The sequence below is a fragment of the Rutidosis leptorrhynchoides genome, chromosome 3, assembly GCF_046630445.1.
Source record: "Rutidosis leptorrhynchoides isolate AG116_Rl617_1_P2 chromosome 3, CSIRO_AGI_Rlap_v1, whole genome shotgun sequence".
NCBI classification, from domain to species: Eukaryota; Viridiplantae; Streptophyta; class Magnoliopsida; order Asterales; family Asteraceae; genus Rutidosis; species Rutidosis leptorrhynchoides.
In genome coordinates, this window is record NC_092335.1 from 322563696 (window position 1) to 322582572 (window position 18877).

The window sequence follows — 18877 nt, forward strand, 5'->3', positions numbered from 1 at the left end:
ACATAGGTTTAATATATAGTTTTAGACCACAAGATTTAATTATAATAAAGTTCAAACAGTTCGGTAGTAGTGCTGAGGTGTATGATATCGAGACTAAACAAAGTTACCCCGTGATCACTGTATTCGTTCGTGTCATTAAATCATTATTATGTAACCAAAGACTAGTGGTCAAATGGTTAGAGACGTCGCTCTCAATAGGCCTACTCACAATAACTAAGTTTGCATTTATACGTAGCAATTAACGATATCATGGAAGGGATTTAGCATGAATCAAAGCATACAGCACAGTTTGAACTAATCAAAAGAAAGTTTTCATGTACTTGTATCTAAGCGTAAAACAGTTTAAAAGCAAGCATGTGTCTCACCCCAAAGTTTAAAATAAGTATATAAAGATAGTTAAAAAGTGGGGCTATGAAGTTCACCTTAATAGCAAGCAAGCAAATCCACGCAAGTAGTATGAATGGAGTGTGTAATCGGAGATCTCAACCTAGAGATATAATGTTCGATTAGTCGATGTCTAATAGACATATAGCTTGTTTATTAATATAGTAAACTATATTAACAGTGACCGTTTTCGAGAAGGTTATATGTATATAAGTGATAATATACTTAGTGTTATAAAGTGTTACTATTTAGGTATGTGTATATGTTATACTAATAATAGTATTATTGATCTTTAATTATTCAACCATTGTGTAAGTTATCATTATATGCTACGTATATAATTATATCTACGTGATACATACATATATATTCTTTATTATTATTATTCATGTATGTATTCAATACTATATGATACATATATAGTAGGTGTATGTGTTACATATATATATAAGTATATGATGGTACATATACATATTCTTATTACTTTTCTTATTATGTTTACTAACGTATACAACTTACATAATGAACATTCATACATACATACACATGTACATATACACATACATATACACGTATGCGTATATTTACATATAAACACACACATATACATACCGTGTATACATGCACATACGTACGTATGCATGCATGCATGCATGCACGTACACCATGATTATAATTACTTAACTAATCACAAAATCATTCTTTTAACATATTCTTAACCTAATCAATACATAAAATCATAACTTTATTCATACTTTTAACCATTTAATTATCTAGCCTACATTTATTCATAATCATAATCTTTTAACTTCTTCACCTACATAAAATCATAAGCCTTATATTTGTATTAACCTTAATATTAACATAATCCTTACAAACCTAACATGTTAAATCTCATTAATCATACCCTATGTCATATTCATATTCTTTATCAACTTTTTACACATAAAATCATATCCTTTCTTCATAATTACTAATTACATTCATTAACCCTAATCATAATAGCCATAATCATACTTGTTATCATCTTTTAATTATATTTTTACTTTGATCATAACCATTATTATTTAACTAATCAACCTTAATCAAATCTACTTAACCTTTTTACCATAACATCTTTAACATAAAATCATAACTTTTTATTAACAACTATTTATAATACTTGATCAAATTCTTTACCATTAATCATTATACAATACACAATACTTATTAATATACTTATAACTAATTAATTTAAACACATAATGACTAGGGTTAAAAGGCTACCTTAAGTAAGATTGGATACAAGGTTTGATGATGATGCGAATGAGCAGAAGACAGAAACAAGTAGCAGCAATAACCGACCCAAAACAGGTCTTTTTGGGTCTGGATAAACACGACAGAAACAGCAGCAGATCAGATCTCTTCTGGGCTGATTAATCACGCAAGAAACAGGAGAAAACAAGCAACAACAATAAGTGATTTTGGGCTGTAAAAGGTCTCGAATAATGCAGCAGAAACAGATGCACTTACTTGATGTTTTCTTGGGTTGTTTTGGACTGAACAGCAGAAATAAGCAGGCGAATTTTGCAGCAGGAAAAGGGATGAATTCGAGCAGGTTTGAAGGCTGTGATGGTAATGGTGACTCTCGACTGCTGAGGGCTGCAGGTGGAGGGTTTAGTCGACAGAAAACTGGAGAGGATGCAGGAGAAAAGTTGACTAAATGGCAGCTGGGTTTGGGGTTTAATTCGACTGAATATTGAGGGAATGCAGATGATTATGATCGACTGGAAAGCAGGAGAATTTGTGGTGATTAAATCAGGAAATCACGATGGTTTTATAGGTCATGTAGGTTTCCTAATGGTTCTCTAATACTTGGAGATTAAGGATAGGAATTAGAGTTAAACTTGGATAGTGAACTTAGGGATCAAGTTGTATTTCTTAAAGCAAAACCTACAGACTTATACAGTCGATCTTATTTGATGCATACGATTTCTTAATTTTTTTTATACGATATACTTATTTATTTATATGTATTATTTATATTTTTTTTCTTTCTTTTATTAATATTATTAGGGTTAGATTTATTTTAATTACATCTTATTTATTTATTAGCCCCTAATCTTATATAAATTTTTATTTGTTCCAATTTGTTTTGTATTTATTTTTATAGTTTATATAATATCACTTTTAAGTATATATATATATATATATATATATGTATATATATATATATAGTCGGTATAATAAAGATAACACACAAGAGCATAAACTTTATATAACGGAAATATTGATCAAAAGATAATATTTAATCAAAGTTTATTAATAAAGTTTACGATCACATACAGTCTTAATAATGGAACAGATATAACAGATATGACAGAACTGAAAATTTGAGGGTCGCCATATGAAGGGAAGGTTCTTAGTAAGATGTCGGTGCCCAAATCAATTTTAAAAGCTAGAAAGGATAAGCCAAGAATAGTCCATAGCGAAGAGTTGAGAAAATTCAATGTCGAGGGTATGTGAGGAGTCTCGGTTGCTTTGGTTGTGTTTTTCTTCGGATGGTTTTGTTGTTTGTTTCGTTTTATTATGTCTTGGGGTTGGTTTCGTAACGTCGGTTCATTCCGTTCTCATAGTTGATTGATGTTGTTAGGTTAATCGTTTGTGTCGATCGGGTTGTATTTTGTTTAGGCTTTCCTTTTGTTGATGAAATGCCTATCAATATATCAATATATTCATATAAAGCTCTAAAATGATGATGTCATCATTTTACTAATTTCTCTTTAATTTTCATAATAATGATGTCATTATTTTATATTAATATTAATTCTATTTAAAAAAGATACAAAATAAAAATAAATAAATGCCGATAATATATGAATGCCGATTTGAAAAGTAAAAATAATTAATAAAGATATCATTTAATATTTAATACGGTATTACCGTTTTATAAATATATATTGAGGATCATCTCCACCATATATTATCATAACTCTTTTTCTCAATCTGTACAAACCCTTACAACTCTTTTTCTCAATCTCCATCAAATTATTCAATAACCTTTCGTTTCTAAAAAGCGGGTACAAACCTTCATGTCATTGTTAATGGTTTTTTCAACGAATTATTCTTTTTTATATGTTGTTTGATGATGAAATTTATTACACAAACTATAGTTTCTATTATATTCCTAAAATGATGATGTCATTATTAAGCTAATTCATTTGTTAAGAAAAAATCAAAAAGAAAAAGAAAAAAATCTAAGCATGGTGGGTGATGTCATTAATTTAAATAATTTCGAATTAAAATTAAATCTTATTAATTAATTATTAATTATTAAATCTTATTAATAATTATTTTAATTATTAAATTTAAATAATTTTAAATTATTTTAAATTATTTTAATTAATTATTTTAAATTGAGTACGAGAAGGTATAAAAGTTAGGCAGAACGAACCAATTCTACATTTATATTTTAATTTACCCTTTTAAAATAAAATGACAACCAATATTATCTCTTATGATCGGATGTGGATTGTTAAATATGCATTTTAGGTGTTTGATGAAATGTTCAGCTGACGAGTTTCTTAGTCGGACTATGTGGTTCCACGGGTCATTAAACTAAATAACTTTAGCATATACGTTCACTTAATACCTATCATTAAACTGTTTCGTTTAAACAAACCCGTGGTTCCACGGGTCATTTCACTAGTGAATGTTTTATTATTATATGTTTGTTAAACAATAAGAATCTAAATCGATAACATGCATCAAATCATATTGTGACTATTTAAAATGATGGTATATAGTTTGATAGAAGCATTCGAAAATAATCATGATTTTTGTGAGGTTGAACCAGATATTTTGAGTCCCTCTTTAAATATTAAAATATTAAATAAGTACCATTTATGACAAGGAAAATAGTAATTGTAATGAAAATTGGTAGATGGTGGTGGAAGAATTGATATAGTTCATTGATTCTGACCAAGTTAACAACGACAAGTTTCTTAGTCGAAATCTGTGGTCTCACGGGTCATTAAACTAAATGACTTTAGCATTTACATTCACTTAATACCTAAAACATATTATTAAACTATTTCGTTTAAATAACTCTGTGATTTCACATGTCATTTCACTAGTTGATTTATATAAAATTGTAGTTTTTATGGAAAACATAAAAAAAAAAAAATTTGTTACTCCGTATGTCATTAATGTAATTTTGAAAATATCAACAGTTGTTACGATCAGTGTTCAAATTCAAATCTTGATTCTAAAACCCCTGTTTCATACACTTTTAGTCAACCCAAAAGTCCAAAATAAATAAAACCTCATTTTGACTCCGGCTTCCTCCGCTGCCGCCGGTGATAAGTTTCATATTACCTTCCTGGCTTTTTCTCCTTTCAATTCCAGGTTGTATGTAAAAATCCTTGCTTTTGATATTCATGTTTGCTTCTTGTTCTCCCTTTAGATTCCTCAAAACTTACAAACCCCTTTTATTCTTTTATGTTAATTATTTCCATTCACAAACCCAATTCAAACACAACAAACCCATAAAGCAATTCACCTCAAAATTCAAAAAGACTAAAACTTTAAGAATTCAAGAAAATGTAGTAAACCCTAAAGTATACATGAAAGATACAATAAGAAACATATCAAACATACTCAGGTATTCAACTTGGGATTCTGCTCAAAAACAGTTAGAAACCCTAACCATAAAATGGGATTCTTACACAATAAATCAAGTTTTAAAAACTCATCCTCCAATGGAAAAAGCTTGGTTATTTTTTAATTGGTCATCTGGGTTAAAAGGTTTTAAGCATGACCAGTTTACTTTTACTACAATGATTGATATATTTGGGGAAGCAAAAAGGATATCATCAATGAGATTTGTTTTTGAACAAATGGAAAAGAAAGGGATTAAAATCGACGTGGTTACGTACACTTCGATGTTGCATTGGCTTTCGAATGATGGTGATGTTGAAGGGTCTGTGAAGTTATGGGAGGAGATGAAAGATAAAGGGTTGTATCCAACTGTTGTTTCTTATACTGCTTATATGAAGGTTCTGTTTAATCATGGTAGAGTTAAAGAAGCTACTAATGTATATAAGGAGATGATTCGATCCGGTTGCCCCCCGAATTGTTTTACGTATACAGTATTAATGGAGCATCTTGCTAGTTGTGGTGAGTTTGTTGTTCATGTTTTATTATTATGTTTATGTATATGTATATGTATATGTATATGTATATGTATATGTATATGTATATGTATATATGTGATGCGTGATTATGACTTTAAAAACGCAGTTTAGAACAAGCTTTCTTCACCCAACAGATCTGAAACTAAACACCCAATTGGTAACAGTAACAGCCCCAAAACAGAGTATAAAACTCTGAAATAAGAACACAATGATAGAGAATCTAAACCCTTAATTGATAAAGATACCACCACAATTAGAGATCTAGAAACACTCCAAATCTTCAACTACAGCTGATAAAGATTCCACCACAACTATAATATCAGATATGAAGATTTGGATTTCACCACAATGTTTGATAAAGTAACACCACAAACACTGATAAAGAAACCACTCTTAGCCACCGGAATCAAAGATTCGTAAAGACACAGAGATTTTGTAAATAGATAAGCTCTATCAAACTTTTCATTCAATCATTAACCAAGTTTTACAATTACAAGAACTTCTCTATTTATAGTAGAAGCTTAACAGCTATTTTCTAAATAAGACAAAAACATAAAAAGGAAATGGAGACAAAAAAGGACAAACAATTACAAATTAGCCAATAAGAATAAAGGACACAATCTGCAAAAAGCCTGCCATTTGTTAGTGCTCCTTCCCATGATAAAAGCATCCAATGATAAATGGGAGTCTTCCTTGGACAGCTAACATTCTTCTAGAACAGCCACACACGTGTTAAGCACATGACCTGACCGGTTTATTGAAAAGCATAAGTAAACTTTGAATTGTATCAGCAAGTTGGCCATTCAGACAGAAAATAGCATCGCGTGCTGGTTGTACTAGAGTTTCGTGTGCTGATTGAACTAAAATTCTTTAGCTGGTTGAACTAGCTGGTTCGCCTAAGCATAACTTTGCTGGTTCGATTTGTTGGTTACCCGGCTGAGTGAATTAAAGCTTTACTGGCTGAACTAAACTCATTTGCTGGTCCGGCTAGCTGGTTCTTCTTCGTTGCTGGCTTGCCTTCAACTATCAAAAACTTTATTCATGAAAACATAACTACTTCAGTTTAAGGACTGAAGTAGGGTCACCCCTGAGCTTCTTGAACCAGCTCCAAAAACACTTAGATGATACGAAATAGATGGCAACACGACCATTGCTTGGCCTGATTCGGGTGTAACATCTTTTGAGCTCGAGCTGGCTGTGTTGCTGGTTACATTGCCCAGCTCACCCGCATCATCCTCTCCCTCTAAAAAGGAACTTGACCTCAAGTTCTCGAGGTTGTCATCTTCCAAGTAGGGCATCAAATCACCAACATTAAAAGTGCTATACACAGCAGTATCACCAGGCAGCTCGACCTTGTAAGCATTATCACCAACTTTTTCCAACACTTTAAATGCTCTTGGCATCAGCTTGTTCTTCCTTTTTGCTGGGAACCTTTCCTTCCTTAGATGAATCCAAACAAGATCACCAGGAACAAAAGTGGGCTGCTTTCTGTGCTGGTTAGCTTTAGCCTTGTATTGCTGGTTGGTCTTCTCAATTTTGGCCCTCACTTGCTCATACAGCTTCTTCATTTCTTTGGCCTTTGCTACTGCATCAACACTTACCTTAGGCTCAATTGCAAAAGGAATCAGATCAATGGGTGTGAGTGGATTTGCACCATAGCAGATTTCAAATGGTGATTTTCCTGTGGAGTAATTAGGTGCTCTGTTAAAAGCAAATTCAGCTTGAGCAAGCTTCAAATCCCACTCCTTCAAACTTTTCTTCACAAGTGCCCTTAGCAACATTCCCACAGTTCTATTGGTAACTTCAGTTTGACCATCAGTTTGGGGATGGTGAGAAGTGCTGAATAAAAGCTTTGTTCCAAGCAGCTTCCATAGTGTCTTCCAAAAATAGCTTAAGAACTTTGTATCTCGATCAGACACAATGGTTTTGGGAACTCCATGAAGACGAACAATTTCTTTGAAGAATAAAGTAGCAACAACAGTAGCATCATTGGTTTTGTTGCAGGCTATGAAATGAGCCATCTTTGAAAACCTGTCAACAACAACCATAATAGAATCTTTGCCTCGCTGAGTCCTTGGTAAAGCAACAATGAAATCCATGCTCAAATCTTCCCATGGCTGGTTGGGAACAGGAAGAGGAGTATATAAACCCTTGTGAAAAGTTGACTTAGCTTGACAGCAGGTAGCACAACGATTAATCACAGCTTTGACATCTTTATCCATACATGGCCAGTAGAAGTGTTCACTTAGGATATCCAATGTCTTGTTAATCCCAAAATGACCAGCTAAACCACCTCCATGTGCTTCTCTAATCAGCAACTCCCTGATTGAATCTTTTGGGATGCACAATCTGCTGCCCTTGAATAGAAAACCATCTTGCTCAATATAATCTCTTTTGGACTCAGCAGGAGAACAGTTCAAAATAGGAGCAAAGTCTGGATCAGCTTCATATAACTCCTTAACAAATGAAAATCCAAGAACTCTAGCTTCTAGAATTGACAACAAAGAATATCTTCTTGAAAGAGCATCAGCAACAACATTAGAAGTACCAGCCTTGTGTTTAGACACAAAGGAGTACATCTGCAAGAATTCAACCCATTTTGCATGCCTTGGATTTAATTTGTGCTGCCCATTAATGTATTTTAATGCTTCATGATCAGAAAAGAGAACAAACTGCCTTGGCTTCAAATAATGTGACCAATGATCAACAGCTCGAATGATGGCATAAAACTCTTTATCATAAGTGCTATAATTCAGCTTTGATCCATTTAGCTTTTCACTGAAATAAGCTACTGGTCTTTTTCCTTGCACTAGCACAGCTCCAATGCCAACACCACTTGCATCACATTCAAGTTCAAACAACATATCAAAATTAGGCAAAGCAAGTATAGGTGCTGAACTTAGCTTCTCTTTCAATGATTCAAATGCTGATTGGGCAGAACTAGACCATTCAAATACCCCTTTCTTCATACAATCAGTAATTGGAGCAACAATTGTGGAGAAGTCTTTGATAAATCTTCTATAAAATGAAGCTAAACCATGAAAACTTCTGACTTCAGTGATGGTAGAAGGACTAGGCCATGATCTGATTGCTTCCACCTTAGATGGATCCATTGAAATGCCTTCTTCAGAAACCACATATCCAAGAAACACTACTTTGCTGACAAAGAAATCACACTTCTCCAGCTTTGCATATAACTGATTCTGCCTTAATAGCTCAAATACTTTCCTCAGATGATCCAAGTGTTCTTCTTTAGTTTTTGAGTACACTAGGATGTCATCAAAGTAAACAACCACAAACTGACCAATAAGTGGCCTGAGCACTTCATTCATAAGCCTCATGAATGTGCTGGGTGCATTAGACAACCCAAAAGGCATAACCAACCACTCGAATAATCCACCTTTGATCTTGAAAGCTGTCTTCCATTCATCTCCTTCTTTCATTCGAATCTGATGATACCCACTTCTAAGATCAACTTTGGAAAACACACAAGAACCATGCAGCTCATCTAGCATATCATCTAATCTAGGTATGGGATACCTATACTTGATGGTGATGTTGTTAATAGCTCGGCTGTCTACACACATTCTCATAGAACCATCTTTCTTTGGAACCAGCAAAGCTGGTACTGAACAAGGACTCATGCTGGTTCTAACATATCCCTTGGCAACCAACTCATTAACTTGCTTTTCTAATTCTTTTGCTTCATGAGGGGAACATCGATAAGCTGCTTTATTAGGAAGAACAGATCCAGGTACAAGATCAATTTGATGTTCAATACCATTGATTGGTGGTAAACCAGTAGGTAACTCAGTAGGAAACACATCAGTAAATTCGGATAACAATGGCTTTACCCTAGCTGGTATTTCATCATGCTGGTTCAACTCATCACTTTCAACCATCAGCAATAAATAAGCACCAGTACCACCCTTTAACTCAGTATCAACTTCAGCTTGAGTCATAAATAAAGCTTTATCATTCTTAACAGTAGGATCAGCCCTAGGTATTTCACTAGGCTTTAAAGAAGTGAGGGTGATCTTCTTTCCATTCACATACATTGAATAAGTATTTTGGTGTCCATTATGATAGACATACTTATCAAATAACCAAGGTCTACCAAGCAGCAAATGACAAGCATCCATAGGAATAACATCACAAGTAATCTCATCTTGATAAACAGTACCAATAGAAAATGGAACAGTAACTTGGCGAGTAACCTTTACCTCACTGCCTTGGTTAAGCCATTGAAGTTTGTATGGATGAGGATGCTTCTTTGTAACCAGCTCAAGCTTTTCCACCATGTGAGCAGATGCTGCGTTTGCACAGCTGCCTCCATCAACAATCAGGCTGCACACTTTACCCTTGACTGTGCATCTTGAATGAAAGATGTTTTCTCGCTGGCTCTTATCTTCAATAGTCTCAGCTGAGTGCATTACTCTTCGAACCACTAAAAACTCTCCAATATCAGCAGCAACAAACTCTTCACTATCAGACTCATCATATGCTGGTTCAGTTTCAAAACCCCCTTCCAAATCTTCAATCTCCCTTAGTGTAAGAGCACGCTGGTTAGGACATTGAGCTTGAAAATGCCCAAATCCATGGCACTTGAAGCATTTTCTCCTATCATCTTTAGGACCAGCTACAACCTGCTCTTTGCCTTTAGATACTTTGGATGCTGCCTCGTTATGCCTAGGCAGCATAGATGATTGACCCTTCATAGGCAGCACAGCTGGCTTGGAATAAGACTTAAAATTAATTTTCTTTTTTGCTTGTTTCTCTACTTGAATAGCCAGCTTGCAAGCACTCTCAAAAGTCCATAGAGGCTGCATTTCAACTTGATCAGCAATAGAAGCATTTAAGCCTCCAACGAATCTTGCTATAGTGTGTTCTTCAGCTTCTTTAACATTTGTACGAATCTTGAGCTGCTCAAACTCTCTGATGTAATCAACAACATTCATGCTGCCTTGCTTGAGTGTATTCATCTGGATATACAGCTCTTGCTTGTAAGCTTGAGGAACAAACCTCTTTTGCATACACTCTTTTAACTTGGACTAGGTTTTGATTGTTTTCTTCCCTTCATATTGCCTTTTTTTTTTTAGATTATCATACCACATTGAAGCATACTTCTTTAATCTGATTACAGCAACTTTAAAGGCCTTTTTATCATCATAGCCTTTAACCTCCATAATTCTATCCATGGCCTGAACCCATTCAAAGTAATCTTCAGGATTAGAGGACCCTTCAAAATCAGGTGGATCTATCTTGATATCTTTCAAATCATCAGCCTTTTTCCTATGCCTTCTTCTTCTTTGTGAAGAAGCATGAGATCCATCAGTAGATTGGCTACCATCCTCAGATTCAGTACTAGAAGACACAATAGTTGTATCTCCATTTTCAGATCTAATTCTATTTCTTCTTGGAACACCATCTTCCAACAAGTTAACCATTCTTTCCATCTGATGTTGTAGAGCTTCAATAGCTATATCTCTTCTAAGATTATGAGCTTCTTCAAGAGTCATATTCCTTGGAATATCAGCCATTTCAAATATCAGATCTGAAATAGACCTTTAGCAACAAATAGAAACCCAGATCTGAAATAAAGCTTAACAGCTCTAAAACAGAGTATGAACTGAAACAACAATAAAAATGATAAGAAAGCTTCGATTTGAACAACCTAAGCTCTGATACCACTTTGATGCGTGATTATGACTTTAAAAACGCAGTTTAGAACAAGCTTTCTTCACCCAACAGATCTGAAATTAAACACCCAATTGGTAACAGTAACAGCCCCAAAACAGAGTATAAAACTCTGAAATAAGAACACAAGGATAGAGAATCTAAACCCTTAATTGATAAAGATACCACCACAATTAGAGATCTAGAAACACTCCAAATCTTCAACTACAGCTGATAAAGATTCCACCACAACTATAATATCAGATATGAAGATTTGGATTTCACCACAATGTTTGATAAAGTAACACCACAAACACTGATAAAGAAACCACTCTTAGCCACCGGAATCAAAGATTCGTAAAGACACAGAGATTTTGTAAATAGATAAGCTCTATCAAACTTTTCATTCAATCATTAACCAAGTTTTACAATTACAAGAACTTCTCTATTTATAGTAGAAGCTTAACAGCTATTTTCTAAATAAGACAAAAACATAAAAAGGAAATGGAGACAAAAAAGGACAAACAATTACAAATTAGCCAATAAGAATAAAGGACACAATCTGCAAAAAGCCTGCCATTTGTTAGTGCTCCTTCCCATGATAAAAGCATCCAATGATAAATGGGAGTCTTCCTTGGACAGCTAACATTCTTCTAGAACAGCCACACACGTGTTAAGCACATGACCTGACCGGTTTATTGAAAAGCATAAGTAAACTTTGAATTGTATCAGCAAGTTGGCCATTCAGACAGAAAATAGCATCGCGTGCTGGTTGTACTAGAGTTTCGTGTGCTGATTGAACTAAAATTCTTTAGCTGGTTGAACTAGCTGGTTCGCCTAAGCATAACTTTGCTGGTTCGATTTGTTGGTTACCCGGCTGAGTGAATTAAAGCTTTACTGGCTGAACTAAACTCATTTGCTGGTCCGGCTAGCTGGTTCTTCTTCGTTGCTGGCTTGCCTTCAACTATCAAAAACTTTATTCATGAAAACATAACTACTTCAGTTTAAGGACTGAAGTAGGGTCACCCCTGAGCTTCTTGAACCAGCTCCAAAAACACTTAGATGATACGAAATAGATGGCAACACGACCATTGCTTGGCCTGATTCGGGTGTAACATCTTTTGAGCTCGAGCTGGCTGTGTTGCTGGTTACATTGCCCAGCTCACCCGCATCAATATGTATACAGTATTTGACCCAAAAAGTTTCCTACTATGCAAAGCGGATAGCCGAATCCTATTTTTGATGGTATACAACCTATGATATGTGACTCAAGGCATGCTTATCTTAAAAGAAAGCAAATCATGAACCAAAGATTTTGTAATCAAATATATGATGTTGTATGTTTTTCAATTTGTCATCCACCATTCTTGTTTTTTGGCAATCAAAAGTTTTATTAACGTCTGTTGGCAACCAAAATTTTTTTTTAGGATATTTGAGTTGTTGCAATTTCAACCCATATGCTAATTAATCGATTGAATTGGGCTAAATTTATCTATAACAAATCATTGTGATCGTGTGAAACTTCTATTATGAAGTTTTTCATTTTATCTTTGAGTTGTTGCTTATTTTTCTGTAATTACTTTTGTTAAGTAACTATTTTAAGTTGTTGATTCTTATTAGATATCTGATTTTGGACTTCAATTATTGGTTTAGTTTAGTTTTGTTCTCAGTTTAATATGTCTGATAACGGTGTAAATGGTTTAGGTTGCTTTGGATCATTATGAAAGCCTGGTTTTAAAATAGTTATTATTAAAACCTAGGATATGGAGTGGGTTAATATACTTGCAAGTTACAACTTACAACCATCATTTAAATATATAGGAATTAAGGTGTAGCAATAGGGAAAACCTTATCTGTTTTTTAATATAGAATCCTTCTTTGTAGAGTTAGCAATGTGAATAAGTTCATTTAGAAGTTGGATTTTAACTTGTTGCTGAATAACACATGTTTTTCTACTTATAAATTGTTAGAATATTATTTATTTTTCAGATCAATGAAAAATTCTTCTTTATGAGTAATGTGTAGTGTAAACCCTGCCCAGTGCGACTGCTTTCAGTCCTTACTGAAATTACACATTTTGACTCTTTACCAACCCACCCGTTTTGCCACTAGATACGCTTGTCAAGTAAATTTTTTGTTTCAAGACGTGCATTGATCAACCATAAGCTATGCACATTCAGAATCTTGGTCAGACTTTTGTAGACGTTTGTTTGGGTATTTGTGCTCATTGACACGTATATTCTTACATATAATCATAGTTTTCTGCATGTAATTTCAGGAAAATTCGAAGAGGTTTTAGACATATTTATAAAGATGCAAGAAGCAGGCGTACAGCCTGATAAAGCTACATGCAACATCCTAGTTGAAAATTGTAGTAAAACAGGGGAAACATGGCTTATGACGAAAATTCTTCAATATATGAAAGAAAATTCTCTTGTTTTGCGCCAACCTATATACACAAAAGCTCTCGAAACATTAAGAAATGCAGGACAATCTGATGTTCTCCTCAAGGATTCAAATCGTCATCTATCTACGCATCACATGAAAGCAGAGCCCGCAATTCGCACAATTTATGACACAAACAACTTAGATGAGCTACTCGTGTTATATCTTTTGAACAGAGAACACTTTGTCGGTGTTGACTTTTTACTTGCCCAAATGATGGACAAAAAAGTCTTTTTGACTCGAGAGATTATTTCATCGGTTATTGAAGCATACATCGCTCATGATAGACCTCGTGGTGCTGTTTTGGCTTATGAGTACGGTAAGAAACTGGGAATGAAATTTGATAAAAGTTTGTACCTTTCGTTGGTTGGTCTATTTATAAGAACGAATTTTTTCGATCAAATTCTAGAAATTGTTGAAGAAATTAGTAAAGATGGAATCTTTCTTGGAATTAATCAGAGTGCGTTGTTGATATACAAACTCGGGTGCGCTAATAAGCCTGTAACAGCTGCGAAAGTGTTCGATTTATTGCCTGATAATGAGAAGAACACAACAACGTATACTGCGTTAATGGCAGCATATTTTGCTTCTAGGAATGTTTCGAAAGGGCTTCAGATTTTTGCCGAAATGAAAGAGTTAGGTATTTCTGTTGCTCTTGGAACTTATAATGTTTTGTTGGCTGGTCTTGAAAAAAGCGGTAGACGTGTTGAGTTTGAGGTTTATAGAAAGGAGAAAAAGAAGATGCAAACTGCTAGTTTTAATAAAAATCAAGAATCTGTAGAAGAAATGACTTGTAATTTATTGTTTGCTAGGGATTATGTATCTTGAAACTTGGATTCCCTTGAGATTAAAAAAAAAAAAAAAAAATTCAAGATTTCTGAATTGATCCAATTTTCACTGGTTTTAGCATCGTGCAAACAAGCCATCAGATCAGATTTATATACAAACAAGTCACAAGATTTGTACCCAAGTCATCCAGCTTAGCTAGACGTTCATCAATGATATGTTGTTCGAGTTACCATATTTTGTGGCAACAAAAGGAAACCACTTGCTCTTTCAGTCTTCATGAGAGAGTAACTATAGGTGAAGATGGGTTTTTCGGTCTTCAAGACCATGAAGATGATATCGCTTTTAGTGAATAGACTCGAAAGTTTTTTGAACACTTTCCCGAGTTTGGTGCTTTTTCAAATGAGCCATCAGTTGGTTATGTTTTGATCTCCTCAAAAACCATACCTCAAGGTTCTCCTAAAGTATATTCCATCTTGGCAAAGCGGTTCACTTTGAACAAGTCAAAGGTAGGCTCCTCAAGCCGGGTACAAAGAGCAGGAAGGTTCAGTCGCGGCAGAAAAACTTGGTGTTAGTTGAGCAGTCGAAGCGGTTGTTGTTTGGTAGTTTGTCTTTGGTCCTTTTCTGGTTTTTTGCGTTTTTGATTGTCTTGTTTGGATGTTGAGGTTTGTATCTTAGTTTGTTAGTTGCGACGTTGTCTTGTTTGCTTGGTCATTTGGTTTTGTTTAGACATGGCTCACTTTTAGATAGTTTAGTTTGAGGTTACTTTGGTAGTGGTTAACTTGGTTTTTCCAGTCGCCTTTTAGAAATGTGAGGCTTGCCTATCGGGCTTTGTTGTGATTTTGTTTGTTTGTAGATACTTTCAATTTTGCTGTTAGTTGTAAAACTTTTCTTTATTTTGTCAAAGAAAGTTAAAACTATTACAATAATATGATACGTTAGGTGAAGGAAGAATATACAAGATCTTTATAATTGTTATAATTCAGTAGGCTTATAACTACCTTTAATGGTTATAAGAACAAAGAGAGAAAAAGAGAGAAGAAGGAGAGAAGAAATATTGATATTGATATTTCAAGAGAAATGGTGCACCTTAAATGGTTACCATACATGTCTATTTATAGTATAAAATATTACTATGCAAAAAATATAATAATAATAAAATTAACATCCAATCTAGATATTTTATAACACAATCTAGATATTTTATAACACTCCCCCTTGGATGACAATTTTATTAGAGAATAACTAGTACTGCCTCGTTAAAAACCTTGCTAAAGAAAACTCATTGGGATAAAACTTTAGCTAAGGGAAAAAGAGTGCAGCATAAAGTTGACTCCCCCTCAAGTAGGCAACGCCTGAGTTGTTACATCTTCTGAACATGCCTCATGCCAATATTATGAACGTGTGTTCTGAAAATAGCAGTTAGCAGTGCTTTGGTATAAAGATCAGCAGAGTTGTTGATTGAACGTATCTCATTTTAATCTGGTTGTCTTTTACGATATCTTGAGTATATGAGAAAAATCTGAGGTTTTCATCTGAAACTGTATCATCTAAATCTTTTATGTACAAGTTTGGCCCTCGTGATTTGTCTACAGTCTCCTTCATGGTTTGTTCAAACCGTTGTTTCAGTTCCTATTCCCTTTCAGTCTTTTTCTGAGCCTTACCAATATACCATTCTTTTCCATCAAACTTATGACCGTTAAGACCGTTTATAGCTTTAGCGCCTCGTCAGCATTTATGTTTTGTTCTGTCATTTTTGATACTCTTCTTTCATTTGTATTATGTAAGCTGTATTATCTTCATAGATAGTTGTTACGCTTTTATAGCGTTCTAGTCCACAAGAATCAATAATGATTTGTATCATTGATCTTAACTAAAATCATTCCAGAGTAGCTTCATGTAATGCAATCACTTCGGCATGATTTGATGATGTTGCAACAAGTGTTTGTTTTGAGAACGTCATGATATTGCGGTGCCTCCATTTAGGAATACATATCCAGTTTGAGATTTAGCTTTATGTAGATCGGATAAATAATCTGCATCTGTATAACCAAACAAATCTTGTTTCGAGTTGTTAGAATAAAATAATTATAAATCAGTAGTTCCCCGAAGGTATCAAACTATTTGTTTGATCCCATTCCAATGTCTTTTGGTAGGGGCTGGGCTGAACCTTGTCAACAAATTAACTGCAAAAGAAATGTCAGATCTTGTATAATCTATAAGATACATAAGAACCTCAATTGCACTAAAATATAGAACTTCCGATCTGTTAAAATTTTCATGATCTTCGCAGGGATGAAATAGATCAGTGTCAATATTGAGTGATCTAACAACAATGAGTTTGTCTTTAAAAAAAATGTTTTAAAATCTTTTCGGTATAAGTTGTTTGATGTACAAGTAAACCATTAGGCATATGCTCAATTTGCAATCCAAGGTAATACTTGGTTTTTTCAAGATCTTTCATTTCAAAATAATTCTTTAGAAGTTGAATGATTTCATAGATCTCTTTATTTGTTAATATGATGTTAAGAACATTGACATAAACAACTACGATCTCATATCCGAACATTGTTTTTATAAAACATACGTGCAAAATAAGTTTATATTTATACCCTTTTTTTTTATCAAGTAGTCATTTAATCGGTTATACCACATACGTCCCGTTTGTATAAACCCACTTAGAAATCTTTGTGATTTAATGGAATATATTCCCTTGGGTTTTACATTAGATGCTTATGATACCTTAACTCTTTAGGTATATTCATATATATCACTATTAAGTGATCCATACAGATAAGTAGTAACAACATTCATGAGATGCATTTAAATAACTACCAGGTTGATTAAGTATCTAATAAGTAATTGTATCCATTACAGGAGGATAATTTTTCCTCCTAATTCATTTCTGGTCTTTGTGGGAAATATTGAGTTACAAGTCTAGTTTTGCCTTGTAACTTCATTTGCACATTTCTTTTCGGATAAAAATTCATTTGTATCCCATACGTTTCACATCTTTAAAAGTGATAACGATTGATCCGAAAACTTTTCTTTTATCGAGCGATTCTAATTCAGCTCTTATTGCTCCTTTCCATTGAGCTCAATCATGTCCATTTTGTATATTCAATGACAGATTTTAGTTCCAGATCATCATCTTTATTCATGATGTCATTGTAACATTATATGAAAATATCTCATAGAGATTTTAGTTTCATTTCGGTTCCATAATATTGCATAATTTATCGCAATTTTAGTATTTACATTTATCAATATCCTCTGCAGAAGGAATATTGATTTGTGGTTCTTCTTGAACACTTTCTCTTACCTCATTATCAGCTGATTTTCTTTTTCGAGGATTTTTATCTTCGGAACCAATTGATCTTCCACGTTTGATGCGTGGCAAAGACTCAACAGTGACATTATTGCCAGCTTTTGGAATTTCAGTTCGAGCTGGAGCATTTATCGCTGGTATATATGATTTAGTCACTTTTTTATATCTGTAAATGCATAAAGTAATTAATTTGCAAGTTCTTGCATATGCATTATTTTTGAACTTTCGTTTCACATTCTTTTGTGCGAGTTCAATATACCTTAATTGATGTTCACATCATGAAGCATCATTTTATTTTTTATTTTTATTTCTCCCCCTAATCTAGGGAACAATGTTTTATTAAAATGACAATCAGCAAAACGTGCTGTAAAAACATCACCCATCATGGGTTCAATATATCTTATGATTGAAGATGTTTTATATCCAAAATATATTATCATCTTTCTTTGAAGAACCATTTTATTGTGTTGTGGTGATACAATTGGAACATACACTGCACAACCAATGTTTTAAGGTAGAAAATATTTGGCTCTTGGCCAAAATCAAGTATTAAGTGAAAATATTTACGACTTCCACATGGTATAATGCGAATTAATGTCGCAGCATGTAAATTTACATGTCCACATATAAATATTGAGAGATTTGTACTCATTATCAATTGTCTAGTTATTAGCTGTAAGCGTTTATCTATTGATTCAGCTAAACCAATTTTGTGTATGCACATGAGCAACTGGATGTTCAACAACAATCCCTGTAGATATATAATGATCATTAAATGCTTGAGATGTTAACTCACCAGCATTATCAAGTCTCATCCTTTTAATGGTGTAATCAGAATAATGTGTTCTCAATTTAATAATTTGTGCAAGAAACTTTGCAAATGCCATATTACGGCTTGATAACATACAAATATGAGACCATCCGCTAGATGCGTCTATTAGAACCATGAAATATCAAAATGGTTCACATGATGGATGAATTGGTTCATATATCTTACCTTGAATTCTTTCAAGAAACATTTGTGATTCTTTTTCACAATATACTTTTCATTAATCACCATATGTGCTTTCCATTAATCACCATA

General features: G+C 33.7%; 1 protein-coding gene across 2 annotated transcripts; it reads left to right on the forward strand.

Annotated features, from left to right (window-relative positions):
* Positions 1 to 4670: 4670 nt before the first annotated feature.
* LOC139897477 (pentatricopeptide repeat-containing protein At2g01390-like) lies at positions 4671 to 15200 on the forward strand. Of its 2 annotated transcripts, XM_071880181.1 has the most exons (3): positions 4671 to 5541; positions 13513 to 13998; positions 14089 to 15200. In XM_071880181.1, the coding sequence occupies exons 1-3, from the start codon at positions 4803 to 4805 to the stop codon at positions 14505 to 14507; spliced, it is 1644 nt and encodes a 547-aa protein (XP_071736282.1). In that variant the 5' UTR covers positions 4671 to 4802; the 3' UTR covers positions 14508 to 15200. The 2 variants fall into 2 exon arrangements, with proteins under 2 accessions (XP_071736282.1, XP_071736281.1); XM_071880180.1 differs by having other exon boundaries at positions 13513 to 15200.
* Positions 15201 to 18877: the final 3677 nt, after the last annotated feature.

Bases quoted from the DNA above. Each gene is read 5' to 3' on its own strand.
- LOC139897477 (XM_071880180.1), top strand. From the start codon at position 4,803: ATGTTTGCTTCTTGTTCTCCCTTTAGATTCCTCAAAACTTACAAACCC. The intron at 5,542-13,512 runs GTGAGTTTGTTG...ATGTAATTTCAG, and splicing joins GGAGCATCTTGCTAGTTGTG to GAAAATTCGAAGAGGTTTTA.